We start from the raw sequence: 18,274 nt of genomic DNA on the forward strand, positions 1-18,274 counted from the left end.
GGCCGCGTGCGAACGCTGCAAGACGATTTTCATGGCGGGAGATGCAAAAATCCATATACAACAACATCCTGACGTGTGTTGAAAAAACAGATGGGTCTATTCCAGCTGCCTTTTTTTTTTTTTTTTTAACTATTAAAAACGTCCTAAAAATCATGCTACGTGTCGGTAGACCTTTAAACATCTGTGAAGGCACCATGAATGTTGAAATGTATCTAAAGGTTTAATGCTGAAAGCGGAATGTTGAAGAGCAGAAGCTGTACATGAATCAAGATTGTTGTTAAAACAAAAGGTGATGTAACATAATGGTAAACATGACACTGTCCCTACGTTTTGGAAACATGTTGACGGCATAAAATTCCAAGTTAATGATGATCATCTAAAAGCAAATTTAATCAGTTTCAACATTAAAATATCTTGTCTTTGTAGTGTATTGAATTCAATAAAGGTTGAAGATAATTTGCAAATCATTGTGTAGTATTATAATTTTATATTTAACACAATGTCCCAACTTCATTGGATTGGGGAAGTATTTAGCAAAAATATGTTTAAATGGAAGGCATTGCAGAAAAAAAAAAATATTTGAGACATTGTGCTGTTATCCTACCTGCCAAGTACTCGATGACTGCTGCCATGTAGACAGGTGCCCCCATGCCAATGCGATATTTATGTGTGCCAGTGCGCAGGTACCTCATCATTCGGCCAACAGGGAAGATGACCCCTGCACGGGTTGAACGAGACAGCTTGGTGGCCTTCTTTTTCCCCCCTCTGGCAGACATCTTGATCTGGAAAATCAAATTAGGGAAGAGAAAGAATTAAGTTAAATCAAAAGGAGACACTTGGACACAAACTGTATTTTTCTGCCTTTCTAAAGATATGAATGTCCAATTTGAATTGACATAGTCTGTTAGGTATCGATTTGACAGTGTGGTACTGTTTTTTTATTGTGGATGTTCCATACCATAGGTTTGGCTTGTGTGATGTAAAGGTGTATTAGTTGTCCCATACATAATTTCTGACAGAAAAGTGTGCAGCTACGCATCTTTATGATATGCATGCGGGAAGATATGCAAATAAGACAGCTGGTTCATTCATTCTGTACTTCCAACTTTGGAGGGGTAGTTTGGGCCAGCCCTCTTGTGGCCTGCTGCAATGTTTTCTTTAAATTCACCTCCCAGAGTTTGCATGGCTTTAAAGTGTCCCAATACATCTGTACATAAAGCTTTCGTCACGTCCACCCTGAGAGGGACGCAAGATGATTTGGTCAAGGTTGGACAAGATGGCAAGCAGGGTGAATGTTTTTTTTTTTTTTTTTTTTTTTTTTTTTTTTTTTTTTTGAGTTTGTGGATTTTTGAAGAGTAATGGACTTTGAAGATTCACATGGACTCCGGAGAACATACAAAGTCCACACAGGCGGGATCGGGTTTTGAACCCTGGTCCTCAGACCTGTGAGGCCAAATCTCTACAGCTGCTTCGCCGGTCTGACACCATTTGTTTAAAATTGTTGTTTGCAGGACACGAGATTTCAGCAACGTCACCGAGGCATTTTTTAATAAATTCCCTTTCATTGTATGGGTTAGTGGCCCTTGCAATGTTCCAAGCCAGTTGATATGATGTCTTGATATATGAATTCTCTGGGCACTCTGGTTTCCTCCCACATCCCAAAAACATGCATTAACTGGAGATGCTAAATTGCCCATAAGTGATTGTGACTCCTTGTCTGTGCCCTGCAAATGGCTGGTAACCAGTTCAGGGTTCAACCCCAATTTCTGCCCGATGACAGCTGAGATTGGCTCCGGCACTCCCGTGACCCTCTTGAGGATAAGCAGCTCAGAAAATGGATGGATGGATGGATGGATAAATGAAATTATCAAGAAACTGTGATATTTTTTATGAATCAGTAAAGAAGGTTACGCCCACAATCTCAGAATCCTTTAAACTAAGTTGTGAACAACTAATCACCAAAGTTGAAATATTCTAAGCAAAACACTCAATGAGAGAGTCAATAAGTCTAAATTCCTTTGATGTGATGGGATCTATTCTGGGATATTATTGGAGATCATTTGTTCAAATTATCTAAAGAATGTTTGTCAAGAAAGGAAATGTTTATAAGTATGAAACAAGGTGTAATTACTCTAATCCCCAAACCAGAGAAAAATCAGATACTAATGGAAAATTGGAGACCTATTACTTTAAAATGTGGATTACAAGATTTTCCCATTCGTATTTTCTAAAAGGTTGAAAAAAGGTCTTGAAGAGATTATAAATTAAACAAACTGGTTTTATAACCAAGCTCTAATGTGAGCCTTGTTCTAGAGTTATTGGACTTCTCTTACAACGTTGAGAGCAATTCTCTAATACTTTTTTATGATTTTTATGAACCATTTCATGTTAGACCACATTTTTCAATTTAAAGCTCTCCAGACTTTTTGCGAGAAAAAAATTGTCAACCATTGAAATGTTTTACAAAAGATATTAAGTTTTGTTATGTTATTTCCAAACACTACTAATAGATTTCCGTTTTTGAGATTAGTCTGACAAGAACGTCCAGTTACTCCTTATTATTTTTGATTGCGGTGGAATCACTGTCATTACACGTATTAAATAACTCGACTGACTGTTAAAGGTGTGTCTGGACTTAGCAGAGAAATCAGACTGACCCAACTAGCTGATGGTACGTTCGTTTCTAAAGGATAAAAAACAAATTATCTCTGCAATCTCACGAATCGATGAGTTCTTTCCTACGTCTGGTTTAAAACTAAATAAACCAAAATGTGAAATTTTACGTTTCAAATGGAAGTAAGAACCTTATGTGACATTCCCGTGAAAACGTGTTTTCAATACCTTGGGGTTCATGTTTGTCGTAATGTCAAGGAACGTCGACATCTCAAAGGTCAAGTGTCATGCCTATAAACATTCTAAAATAGATATTGTAATAAAAAATACATAATGTCCATATGAAAAAATAAATATGAGCGGAGAGCATGTCATCCATGCGCAAAGTTGCTGAAGTCTCATTCAACATCTAAGTGGTAGCCATATTGCCTGCATCATCTGTTCATTACGTCACACCGAGACATTCGCCATTGAAAACACGCTGTGCCACCTATTTTGGGACACGGAAGCTCTTTTCAAAGAAGAGAACATCTCACAATTGAGTGAAGTGACCGGGGCAATATTGCTCTATCGTTTCGAGTCATATTTAAATGATATCCGGATCACTTCTAACTGACAACAGACTCCCAGACAGTATGTATGAGGCAGCCCGGCCGAAGCCGTCCTTCGTCCACGTCAGACGAGGCGCCTCCGAACCCGTGGTCGGTGCCGACGGGTACATCGACATATTTAGCACACCTGACTTTTGTTACATTCTGAGAGGATTACGCCCCCCCCCACACCCCCAAACTATTATTTTTTTTTTTGGTAGCTGTATACACACCGACCTGTTATTTGGAACCCACAAAGCTCTTGTCCTTTGCACCCGTGCAATCCATTTTTCATGACGAATCGGGTCTCTTTGATTCAGTTAATTCATCCTCTTTTGATATAACAGGGTATGCCAAAATGGTCCCTACTTTCAATGAAAAATTAGTTAAGTACTTCCTCTACTTTGAGAAAGTTGCTGAAAACCGCAAGTGGACTATCTGACCATCGAGATTGGTGTTCTTGACTCTCTTCCAGTTCCGGGTGTTTATTTGTTGATCGGCAACCTATGAATTGGTCAAGATTAAACTCCATTTTGCTGGCTTCACAGTTTAAATTGCAAATATGCCAAAAACAACAACAAACGTTTTTAAACAGATGTCAGGAATGTCAATGAATTCGATCCCGGACGAGCCCCAATTTTATTATGTATGAATTTAGACTAACATCCCCTTTGTTCAAACCAGGAAAATGTGACAAGGCAGTTGTATTGCGTTTCTGAAAATTTCATCTCACACATCAACACAACACAAACACGATAGAATAGCTAACACAAAATAGGCATTCAAGAACAGAGTAGTTGAGCCACAACGGTGAAGTCACCAATGTTGAATGAGTGTTCCCAAACAAGCAAATGTTCGTCCCAGCGGGTAATCCAAGTTAGCGAAAGTTCCAGCTGGTCCAAAAACGAAAGGCAGCAGGCGTCCGCGTAGTTAGTGTTCCAACCAGCGTAGTTTCCCAGAGCAGTGGTGAGGTTGTAAGAAGAAGCCTCATTCTCCATCTTTCTCGTCCTTATATAGGTAATCCTTCAAACATTTCAGACTTCCGCGTTTCAAAGGACACAAAGAGTTTGCGTCACATGGACCCAAGACCATTCGAGGAAACCGTGATACATCATAAGGACTTAATAGTATGAAAGGAAACAGTGTCACAGAGATCCGCATTATAACAACTTAAAAGCATAATAGTCAAATAAAGAGAACAGAGAATAAAAATGCACAAACAAAACAGGATCCATCCTGTTTGAACAACATCCAGCAAGACAACGAGCCAGCATTTTGGCTAACACGAAGGAAGAAAGAGCTACCTTCCAGCAGGTAAAACTAGTAGAAACATACGAGACTGCCTGAGTGGGCGTCTGCTACTTTGTCACTTCCTGCTTCTTTTCGAAAACATATCCCTCGAGAGGATTTTCATGGCGGGAGTGACAAAAAACCATATATATCAAAATCATATTGTGTGGTGAAAAAACAGCTGCCTTTTTTCATTGATAACATACTAAAATCATGCATTTCATGACAGTGGACCTTTAATATCCAATGTCTTAGTATTCAGAAAAAGGCCCTCCAGTATTCAAATTATTCTCAATTGAAATCAATCATTATGAAAAGTCTCTCAAATTGATAAATAACCAGAAAGGTAAATTAATTATTGATATCCATTCAAAAATATTTGAAACTGAGTTGCAAGAACCTATTTTATCCTTACATTTGTTTTATTTTAATTGTATTTATCCTTACATTTGTTTTTTTTTTAATTGTATTTATTTAATAATTTCCCTTAATTATCTATGTAGCAGCGCGGTGACGCAGCTGTAGAGTGTTGGCCTCACAATTCTGAGGACCAAGGTTCAAATCCCGGCCTTGCCCATGTGGAGTTTGCATGTTCTCCCCATGCTTGGGTGGGGATTCTCCAGGCACTCCAGTTTCCTTCCACATCCCCGAAACATGCACTGGAGTCCCTAAATTGTACCGACGAGTGATTGTGAGGGTGACTGTTGTCTGTCTCTATGTGCCTTGTGATTGGCTGCCAACATTTCAGGGTGTACCCTGCCTCCTGCCTGATTACAGCTGGCATTGGCTCTGGCACTCCCCCAACCCTTGTGAGGATAAGCGGTTAAGAAAATGAATGGATGGATGGGTGGATGGATGGATGTTCAATGTTATACTGACAAAGACGTTTGAAAGTCTGATGGTTGAAAAAAACATTTTGGCGGGGGTCATTTTAAAATTTTGATCACGATTGGATTGACGAAAGGGTGCATGGCGTCAGCAACATTGCGACGTGTGTCAACGCTGTTCACGTTTCACCTTAGTGTCCGCACTAACTCGCGCGGGACCTTGGGCTGGCATTTCGGCGGAGGGGTACAAACATAGATCACGGAGCCAATGGAAAAGATGGGGCTAAGTACAGCTCAGCGTAGCTACGCAGACGCTAGTACGAGCATGTCTGCCATCTATGTTGTACAAAAGTCATCTCCGGTGGTAGGAACTGTAGCGACTGGTGCAACCCCTGCTCACATGAACTAAATAACGAAATAGAGTGCCTGCCTATTCAATAAAAGTAGCGAGTAGGTTGTGTAAAATTACTCCGCCTATGTCGCGAGCTTCCAGTTATTTTGGTACATTTTTCTCCATAACACCCTTAAAAAAGGCCCAAAGCACAGTTAAGTTGTCATTGTCCGCTCCTGTCCTATTGACAACATCGTAGGACATGGAGAGGAAGAGGGTTCCCTTCAACAAACGTAACGCGCCCGTGCGTGAGGGGAAAAAAGACAAATGGTCCAAGTTTTCTACCTGTTTTTCTCTCCTCCTGTCAGGCGAGACAAGCACGCGCCCTGCTCGGTGCTCGCGTCCACACCACAGCAAACGAATCCTGACCAGCACACTCTCCTCCAGGCTCGCCGAGTTTACGATTGAAGGTAGGTTTCTCTCAACCCCCTCTTCAAAAAATACACCAAGAAAAACTCGTACAGACTGAAGACTGCCTCTCTGCTACTGATGCTCGAAAGGGAAAAAAATTCAATACAGGCAAAAGTCGAGGAAGACGCCCCCCTCAAATGTTTGGAAGAACTACCATATGAGTTCGACGTGGTATGTCACTTGAGTTGGAACAAATCAAAACTGATTTTGTGATTGTCATGAATTTATTGAAACAAAATCAGGCGGCATCAAACGTGTAACACGTCATTTGAGATTCAGTGCAAAAAAATGTACATAAGACAAGTAATATCCGAACTGAAGACTATTTTACTTTTATTGCACTTTCATTATTTGCTTAAATATGACCTTATACATTTAATGAACGGATAACGTGTTGCCCATTTGCTAATCAGACAAGTGTAGCGCCGGAGAAAAGGAGTCGGAGGCAGAGTGTCGGACATAGGAGCAAAACTTGTTTTATTGGCAGACATCAAAAAACTACTCGCATAACGGCGGGAACTCTGTGAACCGCCCACTCCGGAAGAGCAACAACAAAAACAGTCCGTGCGCAACCCCGCACCCCAACTCGAGGTCCCGCTGGTGAATTGTGTAAACACCACACAAGCCCCCCATATTTCACCCATAGTCAAAATCCTCGTGCCGTGGAGGGATGACGACCCGACCCCGGCGGATGTGCATTGTAGGGGCCGAGTGGGGCGGGGCCGCACTGTCCATTGAGTCACGGGACAAGGGCCCAGGCGGGGTCAAGGACACCCCGGCAGGCGCAGGGGCACAGGGTAAAGGGGGACAACCCCGGCACGGGGGGAGGGCCAACCCCAAAGGCTGGCCAATGTCCAGATGCGCGGGTTTGACCCTGTCCACGGAAACAGTCTCGGGTCTGCCGCCAATGTCCACGAGCAGGCTTTTATCCCCATGCTCCAGTACCCTGAATGGCCCGTCGCATGGGGGGCGCAGAGGTCCACGGTGGGCCTCATGACGAACAAACACAAAATCCGCAGAGCGCAGGTGACAGGCCAGCTGGGCAGCTGTGGTGCCATGTTGCGACGTGGGAACCGGCGTGAACCCCTTTGCGGCCTCCAGCAGGGAGGACCGTTGCCTGGCTGCAGACCAGGGCGCTTTGGCGTCTGGGATGAACTCGCCAGGGACCCGCAGTGGCTGGCCGTAGACGAGCTCTGCTACTCGGATCTGAAGGAGGTGTTTTATGACAAATGTAAAACTGCCTTTAACACGCCCACGGGGCATTATGAGTACCTGGTGATGCCTTTTGGACTGACGAATGCACCAGCGGTGTTCCAGAACTTCATCAATGACGTTCTGCACAAGATTCTCAATAGGCATGTTTTCATGTATCTTGATGAAATACTGATTTTATTCCCAAACATAGATTCCCATATCAGGCACGTCCGGTCTGTGCTGCAGCAGCTATTGCGGCACGATCTGTACGTGAAGTCAGAGAAGTGCGAATTCCACCGACCCTCCGTCTCATTCCTGGGTTTTATCCTGGCACAGGGAGAAATCCACATGGATCCTGGCAAGGTCAAGGCCATCCTTCAGTGACCCACTCCCACGAATTGCAAAGAGGTACAGAGATTCATTGGATTTGCCAACTTTTATCGTAAGTTTATTTGGAATTTTAGCACCATAGCTGCCCCCTGCATGTACTCAGCTCTCCCTGCAGTGCCTTCGACTGGAATCCAGCCTGCCAGGTGGCTTTTAACAAGCTCAAGACTACCTTCATGTCAGCCCCGCTCCTCATCCTGCCTGACCCTGATAGGCAGTTTATTGTCGAGGTAGATGCATCAGATTCCGGGATAGGGGCAGTCCTCTTTCAGAAGAGTTCCAGGGATAGGAGACTATACCCCTGCGCTTTCCTCTCCAGCAGAACGGAACTATGATATTGGAGACCGGGAGTTGCTCGCCGTCAAGATGGCCATGGTGGAGTGAAGACAGAGGTTGGATTGGACTCAGGTCCCCGTTCCTAGTGCTGATGGACCATAAAAACCTTAAATATCTAAAAACCAGCAAGAGGCGGAACAGCCGGCAAACTAGGTGGGCCCTCTTTTTCACTAGGTTCCGCTTCACTATGTCCTACCGGCCGGGGTCCGAAAACGGGAAATCCGATGCGCTGTCGCGCATATACAAGGGGGAAAGGTGCAAACCCAATCACGCCCTGATTCTTCCAGACACCTGCTTTGTGTCGACCTTCACTTGGGAGATCGAGGTCCAAGTGAACGAAGCACTTAAAGACTCCCCCAGTCCGGCAGGTTGCCCCGCCAACAGACTGTATGCCGTGCCTCCTCTGAGGGGGAAGGTGATTGACGGCCCACACGAATTGCACCGTGTGTCACCCGGACATGGCCAAGACACGGCCGGTGGTTAAACAGCCCTTATAGTGACCGAACATCAAAAAAGGCGGTCAGCACCCAGAGTCCAATGGCCAGGGCAAACCGGTCAATCAGGACAAGGAAACCAGCCTCCGTTGCCTGGCCTCCCGTGACCCCGCCTCATGGAGTCGGCAGCTCAGCTGGGTGGAATACTCCCACAACTCCCTTCCCTCGGCTCTGACAGGTATGTCGCCCTTCCATGTGGTGCATGGGTACCCTCCCTCTCTCTTCCCCTCTCTAGAGACTGACTCACTGGTGCCGTCGGCATTGGCCATGGTAAGGCGCTGCAACCAGACAGGAGAGTGAGCCAGACGAATGCTCCTACATATGGGGCGCACCTCTAAGGCCGCAGCGGACCGCACGAGGTTGAGGGCACCGACCTATAAAGTTAGACTACGTGTCTGGCTGGCCTCCCGCTACAGATGGAATCTCGCGAGCTGGCCCCCAGGTTTGTTGGTCTTTTCCCTGTCACTAAGGTGATCAACCAGTTGCAGTACCATTGAAAACCCAAGATCGATGCGGGTCCACCCTACCTTTCATGTCAGTCTGCTCAAGCCAGCTCTGTCGTCTCCGCTGGTCCCACCTGCCGAGCCCCCTCCACCCCCCGCATGTGTCAGGTTTAAGCAGCCTAGGACATTTAAAGTAAAATTCTCAAGGAAGGAAGACAAGAGGAACTTCTGGCTCGCGAGGAGAACGTGGGATGTGTCTCTTTCACAATCTCCAACCCGTTCTAATCACATCTCCACGTCTCCACTTTTCTTATTCCATAGCGTGTTTCGCATCACAACAAAGCAAATGTGACAAACAAGGCAACTGTGACAAAAATTGTCCATGTGAGTCGTTGCGATGTCTTCACCATCCTCTTGAGATCATCAGTCTTTATGTTGTCTTCTGCATCACTGTCTGGTGTTTCCACGGCACCCAATGTAACTTGATTGCATCACATTGTTTAAGTACTTCATAGCAAAGTTTCTGTATATATATATATGTATGTATATATATATATATATATATATATATATATATATATATATATATATATATATATATATATATAGGACAGGTGACGACTGGTCCTCCGCCAGATCGTTAAGGTTCATTTCCCGATCAAAGCACTCTAGTATCCCTGATCGTCAACCCGTGTGTACCGACCTTCGCCTGTTCTCCGACCGACCCCATAAGCCTGACTCCCTTGATACTCCTGCCAGCTTTGCTCGTTCTCCCGTGTGCCGACTCCTGCCTGCCCGCTGACCTGCTCTCTACGCCCGACGTCCCAATTACCGCTGCTGCACCTGACTGCCTGCCCGATCCCCGACCTTCTAATAATAAACGTTTTTCCCCGAACTACCTTGTATCTCCCGAATGCTGCATTTGGGTCCTACCTCCGTTCCGATGGGTCGTGACAGAACGATCTGGCCAAAACAGGACCCAGCAGGAAAGACCCGGCGTTGCCGGGACCGACGCAAGGGAGACCGACTGCCGGAAGACCAAGCCTGTCTGATCCGGGTAGGCTCCATGACGTCCTCCGCTTCCGTGTCATATCCTCCGCCAGCGAGCTATGAATACGTCCCGACCACGACCCGTCCAGCACCGAATATTCTTCTGGACTCTGACTTTTCGACTATGAGGAAGACCTTGATTTGTATGACCGGCTGCCTTGGTACGACTCCGATTATTTCAATTATGACTCTCTTCCCCCAATCTTTCATCCCAGTCAGTTCGCTTCACCTCCCCGCATTTCCAGCACCCGAGCGTCTCCGCCCGGTAGGTCCGAGTACACCAACCCGTTTGTGGGAACCCACTTTGCCATCTACCCGGGACCTCCACCTGGCAGCCAGAGGAGACGTCCAGGCCGGGCGCTCCCTTGTGCCTCCCGCGGCGCAGGAACGAAGACGCCGTCCTCGTCCTCCCACTCCTCGCCGGCAATGGTGAAACTGGCAGACCTGCAGCTGGTGGCGAAGCTTCCAGGCCAGAGGGAGGAGGAGCTGCCAAATCACGAGGTGTTCTGCCACAAAATGCGGGCGGAGATAGAGCAGCAGAGCGCCGAATTGGCGGCTCTCACGGCCCAGGTTCAGCAAGGATTGAAGAACCAGCTGAGCTACGCTGATGTCGCGACTACTACGGACTCGCTACTGACGCAGATTCACGCTTCAGTGGGAATGGATCTGACACCTCGCCAAGCGCATGTTGCAGTGGGAACGGGTCCACCACCTCAACACGCCCATGTTGCAGTTTCGACGGACTCGTTACTGACTTTTGCTCACGCGGCAGTGGCAACTGAGCCACTACCAAGGTAAGCGCATGTTGCAGTGGGAACTGATCCACCACCTCGACACGCACATGTTGCAGTGTCAACGGACTCGTTTCTGACTCATGCTCACGCGGCAGTTGGAACTGACCCTCTCCCGAGACACGCCCACGTGTCAGTTTTGACTGACTCTCTGCCTACTCTCGTTCACGTCGCCGTGGAAATGGGTCCGCCACCGCGCCATGCCCACGTTGCTGTATCAACGAAAGCACTGCAAGCCACGTGGCAGTGGAGACCGACCCGATGTCGCTCAAGTTGCGGTCCAGGAGGTGGCGACGTCTCCGCAGCCGCTTCTCGTCCATGCCCAGGAGTATGGCCGCTCCACGCTCCTGCTTCGTCGGCGACCGGTCCATGGTCGCCCCCCCCGTTCCTGCTCCGACGGCGACAGGCACGCCCATACGTTCCCGTCCAGGAAGTGGCGATGGTGCCGCCGCCTTCTCATGTTGCTGTCCAGGAGGAGGTGGCGATGGTGGCGCTGCCGCCGCCTTCTCACGTTGCTGTCCAGGAGGAGGTGGCGCTGACGGTCTTCTCACGTTGCTGTCCAGGAGGAGGTGGTAATGGTTCCGCTGCCGCCGCCTTCTCACGTTCCTGTCCAGGAGGAGGTGGCGATGGCGATGCCGCCGCCTTCTCATGTTCCCGTCCAGGAGGAGGTGGTGATGGCGATGCCGCCGCCTTCTCACGTTGCACTCCAGGAGGAGGTGGCGAGGACGCCGACGCCGCCTTCTGACGTTGCTGTCCAGGAGGTGGCGACGGTTCCCCAGCCGCCTCACGTTCCCATCCAGGAGGACCAGCGGCGACCGGTCCACGGCCGTCACCCGCACCTGTCTCGACGGCGACTGGAGCTGGGAGTTCTGTTGAGCCACCCCGGAGCTGGAGACACTTCGGGTGCCGGTCATGGCTCTGGTCCTTCTCTCAATCATCCTCTTCACTCCTGATGGTCGCTTCATGACCTGGCCTCGTTGGTGACCAATCCACGGCTGCCTCCTGACCAAGCCTCGGCGGCGACCAAACCTTGGTCGTCTCGCAACCACCGTGTGGGAGGTCCTCGTTCGGAGCAATTGCCTGCCTTTGTCTGGTTCCTGCTTTTCCGTTTGGCTCCTTACCGTGGTCGTCCACCCGAATCACCCCATAGGGATCCTGGTGTCCGGGTCGTCCTCTTGACCTGTCCACCCGGACGCCTCGCGTTTGGTGGCCTAGATGGCCATCAGACTGGGGTTGGGGGTTATGGTCATGCCCTCCTCCGGAATCCCTTCCGCCGCCCCTGCATGTGTTAATTATCGTCTTTGTGTCTCTTTCGTTTAGGCACGTCTGGGAGCCGTGCCTTAGAGGGGGAGTACTGTCATGATCCTGCCGCTCCAGCCCGGGCTGTGTGGGTGCCCGCGCGGCTGCACTAATTGGGAGGGACACACCTGCGCCTCATGCGGGCTGATCATCCCCTGTATATATAGGACCCGGTGACGACTGGTCCTCCGCCAGATCGTTGAGGTTCATGTCCCGTTCCAGCACTCTCGTATCCCTGATCGTCAACCCGTGTGTACTGACCTTTGCCTGTTCTCTGACCGACCCCGTAAGCCTGACTCCCTCGATACTCCTGCTTGCTCTGCTCGTTCTCCCGTGTGCCGACTCCTGCCTGCCCGCTGACCTGCTCTCTACGCCCAACGTCCCAACTACCACTGGTGCACCTGACTGCCTGCCCGATCCGCGACCTTCTAATAATAAACGTTTTTCCCCGAACTACCTTGTATCTCCCGAATCCTGCATTTGGATCCTTCCTCGGTTCCGATGGGTCATGACAATATTGCAAGGTCTCCCGCTTAGAAATCATGGAGGGGTCTGCAATTTTCACCTTAGGTGCATGTGCACTGTGAGAGAGATAATCAAGAGAAAATCCAGAAATCAGAATGTCTCATTTTATTTTATTTTTTTTTAACGATTTATTTGTGTGATACAGTTGCAAATAAGTATTTGAAGACCTGAGAAAACCAATGTCAATGTTTGGTACAGTAGCCTTTGTTTGCAATTACAGAGGTCAAACATTTCCTGTAGTTGTTCACCAGGTTTGCACATACTGCAGGAGGGATTTTGGCCCACTCCTCCTCACAGATCTTCTCTAGATCAGACAGGTTTCTGGGCTGTCGCTAAGAAACACGGAGTTTCAGCTCCCTCCAATGATTTTCTATTTGGTTTAGGTCTGGAGACTGGCTAGGCTAGGCCATGCTTGAACCTTGATATGCTTCTTACGGAGCCACTCCTTGGTTCTCCTGGCTGTGTGCTTCGGGTCATTGTCATGTTGAAAGACCCAGCCACGACTCATCTTCAATGCTCTAACTGAGGGAAAGAGGTTGTTCCCCAAAATGTCACAATACATGGCTGCGGTCATCTTCTCCTTATTACACTGCAGTCGGCCTGTCCCATGTCCAGAAAAACACCCTCAAAGCATGATGCTACTACCCCCATGCTTCACAGTAGCGATGGTTTCCTTGGGATGGAACTCATCATTCGTCTTCCTCCAAACACAGTCAGTGGAATTATGACCAAAAAATTCCATTTTGGTCTCATCTGACCACAAAACTTTCTCCCATGACTCCTCTGCATCATCCAAATGGTCATTGGCAAACTTAAGACGGGCCTTGACATGTGCTGGTTTAAGCAGGGGAATCTTCCGTGCCATGGATAATTTCAAACCATGACATCTTAGTGTATTACCAACACTCACCCTGAAAACGGTGGTCCCAGCTCTTTTCAGGTCGTTGACCAAGTCATGTAGTCATGTTATGTAGTCCTGGGGTGATTCCTCATCTTTCTAATGATCATTGAGACCCCACGAGGTGATATCTTGCATAGGGTTCCACGCTGATTGAGAATGATCGTCATGTTTAGCTTCTTCCATTTTCTAATGTTTGCTCCAACAATGGACTTTTTTTCACCAAGCTGCTTGGCAATGTCTCCATAGCCCTTTCCAGCCGTGTGGAGTTGTACAATTTTGTCTGTGGTGTGTTTGGAGAGCTCTTTGGTCTTGGCCATGTTAGAAGTTTGAGTCTTACTGATTGTATGGGTTGAACAGGTATTTTTATGCAGCTAACGACCTCACACATGTACATCTGATTCAGGATAATACATGGAGTGGAGGCGGACTGAGACGTCTTTGAGGGTCAGAATTCTTGCTGATAGACAGGTGTTGCAATACTTATTTGCAGCTGTATCACACAAATAAATCGTTAAAAAAATCATACATTGTCATTTCTGAATTTTTCTCTTGAGATTATCTCTCAAAGTGGACATGCACCTACCTACCTACCTACCTACCTACCTACCTACCTACTCTAATCTAATCTAATCTAATCTAATTTCCCAGTATCTATTAAGTGACTATCATGCATTTTGGTGTCAAATTCAAATCTGCCAGAAAGGTATTTTCTGTGGAAAGCGTTCAAAGAATTGTAATAAGTTTCTGAGAATAATTTGTTTGCTACCACTTTCTTGGATTCTTACAGAAACATGTCTACCATACAGTGTTTTTTAAGTGCACCAATCATCTTTTTATAATATACATTGCCAGTTTAGTGTCAAAATGGTCCATCTCAATATCCATAATAACATACAAACATAATTGCTTGTATATTATTATTAGCTCTGAGACTGATAAGCAAACCATTACTAAATGTAACCACACAAAAAATGTCCTCCGGACACATTACAAAAGTTGGCGCGGAATAAAATCTTCAGATGAGTAATTTTCCTTTCCCCCCAAGACACGTCTATGTCAACACAAGGTCATGTCAATAACTAGTGAAGGACTTTGAGTAGTCCCAACAATCCAAAGACTTTCCTCTACTTGAGAAGATCTGCCCCAGCATTTTTGTCCAGGGGATGCCAATGACGCAGTCAGTTACTAATGCATCATAACTGATCCAGGACTTAAAATAATCTGTCATGCCAAAAAATAACATCAGAATCAACATCAGCTTTATTGGCCAAGTGTGTAAAATCTTACAAGGAATTTTTCTCTGGGAGTCGGTGCTGCCATCGTAGAGGTATGAAATTTAGAAATGTTGTTTTGAAGATGACCATTAAAATGTTTCTATGATGACTCTATTCCAGTATCAGATACTAATCTAAATTAGACCACTGTGTTCCCTTTACAACATACAGTTTACAAGTCTTGTAGTTCGTGTAAGTTATTATAAACGTATACTCGTGGAAAGGTTTTCATCATACCGTCAATCCCACATTACCATAGCCACATATCCTTACAATGGTCACGGGAGCGCTGGAGCCCATCCCAGCCATCCTTGGGCAGGAGATTGGGCACACCCTGAACTGGTCCCCAATCGCAGGGCTCATAGAAACAACCATTTACACTCATAATCAGACCTACAGTAAGTGCAACTTGGTCTTCAACAAGAATCCTCGGAGTGTGGACTTAATGGCAAATCTGCAAATTTAGTCTGTATCACTTCGTGTGTCAACCCACATAGGTGAATGTTCCATCACAAGGCCAAAATTAAAGACACAAATTATTTGTGAGCGCAACCATCATTTGTATCACTGTAGTAATGTCAGTACCAGCACTGTACTTGCAACCTGTTGAAGCATTTTTTTCGTCTCTGGAAACTTCATTATTGAAAAACAAACTGCATCTGTTTTTCTGTGTGATTATCAAAGTGACTAACTTGTGACAGGGAAGTTTAGTCCCTTTTGGAAAATCCAGGTCAATATTAGCGTGGCGTGAGGATTGAAGCTGTGAAATGCGATAGATGTCTTATGCAAAAGGTACAGATTGGTTTGCTGTTGCGCTCTACCAAAAAAAAAAAAAAGACCTCACCAGCTCTGGTAAAAACGTCATGTGTTCATCCACAAACAGTGAAGAAAATAAGTATTTGAACGCCTTGCTATATTGCAAATTCTCCCAATTAGAAATCATGGAGGGCTCTGAAATTTCCATCGTAGGTGCATGTCCACATAAGAGATAATCTAAGAAGAAAAATCCAGAAATCACAATGTATGATTTTTTAATGATTTATTTGTTTGATGCAGCTGCAAATAAGTATTTGAACAGCTGTCTATCAGTTACAATTCCGACCCTCAAAGACGTCTTAGTCCGCCTTTAAAAGTCCACCTCCACTCCATATATTATCCTGAATCAGATGCACATGTGTGAGGTCGTTAGCTGCATAAAGATACCTGTTCACCCCATACAATCAGTAAGACTCAAACTTGTAACATGGCCAAGACCAAAGAGCTCTCCAAACACACCAGAGACAAAGTTGTACAACTCCACACGGATGGAAAGGGCTCTGGAGACATTGCCAGGCAGCTTGGTGAAAAAAGGTCCATTGTTGGAGCAATCATTAGAAAATGGAAGAAGCTAAACATGACGATCATTCTCAATCGGCGTGGAACCCTATGCAAGATATCACCTCGTGGGGTCTCAATGATCCCTAGAAAGGTGAGGAATCACCCCATGACTACACAGACCTGTAAGTCTGCCTTTAAAAGTCCACCTCCATTCCATGTAATATCCTGAATCAGATGCACCTGTGAGGTCGTTATCTCCACAAAGACACCTGTCCACACCATACAATCAGTAAGACTCAAGTTTGTACAGTAACATGGCCAAGACCAAAGAGCTGTCCAAAGACACCAGAGACAAAATTGTACAACTCCACATGGCTGGAAAGGGCTATGGAGAAATTGCCAAGCTGTTTGGTGAAAAAAGGTCCACTGTTTGAGCAATCATTAGAAAATGGAAGAAGCTAAACATGACGGTCAATCTCAATCGGAATGGAGCCCCATGCAAGATGTCTAAATGATCATTAGAAAGGTGAAGAATCAACCCAGGACTACACGACAGGACTTGGTCAATGACCTGAAAAGAGCTCGGACCAGCGTTTCCAAGGTCACAGTTAGTAAAACACTAAGACGTCGTAGTCATGGTTTGAAATCATGCATGGCACAGAAGGTTCCTTTGCTTAAACCGGCACATGTCAAGGCCCGTCTTAAATTTGCCAATGACCATTTGGATGAGACAGAGGAGTCATGGGAGAAAGTTTTGTGGTCAGATGAGACCAAAATTGAACTTTTTGGTGAGGATTCCACTAACTGTGTTTAGAGGAAGACAATTTTTTATTTCACACAGAAATTAATTACGTACATGAGTCTGCCCTCATTTATTTCCACGGAATTTAAGTGTGCACACGAGTCCGTCCTCGTTTTTTTTTCACCGAATTTAAGTACACACACGAGTCCGCCCTTGTTTTGGGCCACTGAATTTAAATGCGCATACGATTCCATCCTCGTTTCGGTCCACGTAATTTAAGTCCACACAAGTCCGTCATCGTTTCTTCCTCCTACACAGTACCTCCGTATAGACTGTGACGCACATATTTCATGTCAACATTCACACCTTTTCTACCCGTAAGAAAATTGTTCTCACCAAGTCGTCTTCTCCGTTGGTTTTCTGTCAACCCTCAGATTCCACTTAGAGAGTTTGAGGACCAGTCTCTTAATGGGTCTGTGTTCCCATGGCCATAGTTTTCCTGGTTGCTCTGTTGTAGTTGTACTGTTGTCCAGCAGATGTCGCCAGTTGCATCTGAAGGACTGGTAATTCCTGGTCTGGATGTGGTCGCTTCGTGGTGTCTCAGCTGTTGAAGTGATTGTCGCTGGTTTCCAGGTGTCATTTTCTTGGTGGCAACGGATGGGTGCCCCAACAGATAGTGTCGACATTGGCCTAGTGGATCTGTCATAGTGTCGCTTCTGGTGCTGCTCATGGTCCTCCTTGCACGGACAGTTGCTTCAGGAACCACCTGAGGTCTGAGTTGCTGCGTTGTCGCAGGCAGGATAGAACGCAGTCTACGGCTCATCAAGATCTGGGCTGGTGATTTGAAGCCTTCGAGGGGTGTGTTTCTATACTCCAGAAAACACAGATATGGGTCTTTCTTATCCTCTTTGGCCTTGGTGAGGATTTGCTTTGCAGTTTGAACGTTTTTTTTTCTGTCAAACACTTACTCTACGGGTAATGTGGATTTGAGGTTATGTGGTGGAAGCCCCACGACTCTGCAAACTGCTTGAATTCTCTGGAGTTGTAACATGGTCAATTGTTGCTGACAACCTGGTGGGCGATTCCCTGCCTCGCAAGTACTGCTTTCATCTTCTGGATAATGGTGATGTTGTGCAGATGCTCTATTTCAAAGTACCTTCAGAGGTAATCACAGATGACTATGTAGTTTTCAGAGTTCCATGTGAATAGTACGGTTGCAACAGTATCTCACGGGGTCTCTGGGATGGCATGTGGCAGCATAGGTTCCCTTATACTGAAACTGCAGTGTGATTGACATATGTCATACTTTTTCACCGTTTCTTCAATTTGTTTTCCCATGCCTGGCCAAAACATCATGTCTTTTGCCCTGTGTTTGCTTTTTTCGACACCAAGATGTCCT

The 18,274-nt window shown here is 46.3% G+C and overlaps 2 protein-coding genes across 11 annotated transcripts in view; one reads left to right on the forward strand and one right to left on the reverse strand.

The window, feature by feature from the left end:
• Positions 1-6,129, reverse strand: part of LOC133510171 (core histone macro-H2A.2) — a 34,290-nt gene extending 28,161 nt beyond the window's left edge. For 3 of the 4 annotated variants that reach the window (XM_061837928.1, XM_061837929.1, XM_061837926.1), the window contains exons 1-2: positions 5,997-6,129; positions 605-782 (exon numbers count right to left, since the gene is read on the reverse strand). In XM_061837928.1, the coding sequence (XP_061693912.1) occupies positions 605-776 (172 nt within the window). In that variant the 5' untranslated portion in view covers positions 777-782; positions 5,997-6,129. Of the gene's footprint in view, positions 1-604; positions 783-4,023; positions 4,225-5,996 lie in introns of those variants that run through there. The other variant, XM_061837927.1, reaches the window with a different exon arrangement.
• Positions 4,432-15,760, forward strand: LOC133510172 (uncharacterized). Of its 7 annotated transcripts, XM_061837931.1 has the most exons (5): positions 5,538-5,944; positions 6,020-6,121; positions 7,653-7,758; positions 7,822-7,933; positions 8,026-9,431. In XM_061837931.1, exons 1-5 carry the CDS (start codon positions 5,914-5,916, stop codon positions 8,521-8,523), a joined length of 849 nt encoding a protein of 282 aa, XP_061693915.1. In that variant the 5' UTR covers positions 5,538-5,913; the 3' UTR covers positions 8,524-9,431. The 7 variants fall into 7 exon arrangements, 2 of the variants coding, with proteins under 2 accessions (XP_061693915.1, XP_061693914.1); XM_061837930.1 differs by having other exon boundaries at positions 5,538-6,121; XR_009797539.1 differs by lacking the exons at positions 5,538-5,944; positions 7,653-7,758; positions 7,822-7,933; positions 8,026-9,431 and adding exons at positions 4,432-4,517; positions 12,138-15,760.
• The last annotated feature ends 2,514 nt before the right edge of the window (positions 15,761-18,274 follow it).

Source organism: Syngnathoides biaculeatus, chromosome 12 (assembly GCF_019802595.1).
Source record: "Syngnathoides biaculeatus isolate LvHL_M chromosome 12, ASM1980259v1, whole genome shotgun sequence".
Taxonomy (NCBI): domain Eukaryota; kingdom Metazoa; phylum Chordata; class Actinopteri; order Syngnathiformes; family Syngnathidae; genus Syngnathoides; species Syngnathoides biaculeatus.

What these genes read in the sequence shown, in the direction of transcription:
- LOC133510172 (XM_061837930.1), top strand. Translation starts at nt 5,914, where the DNA reads ATGGAGAGGAAGAGGGTTCCCTTCAACAAACGTAACGCGCCCGTGCGT. An exon ending in CGCCGAGTTTACGATTGAAG is followed by an intron (nt 6,122 to 7,652) that starts GTAGGTTTCTCT and finishes ATCCTGGCACAG; the next exon opens with GGAGAAATCCACATGGATCC. An exon ending in TGGATTTGCCAACTTTTATC is followed by an intron (nt 7,759 to 7,821) that starts GTAAGTTTATTT and finishes CTCTCCCTGCAG; the next exon opens with TGCCTTCGACTGGAATCCAG.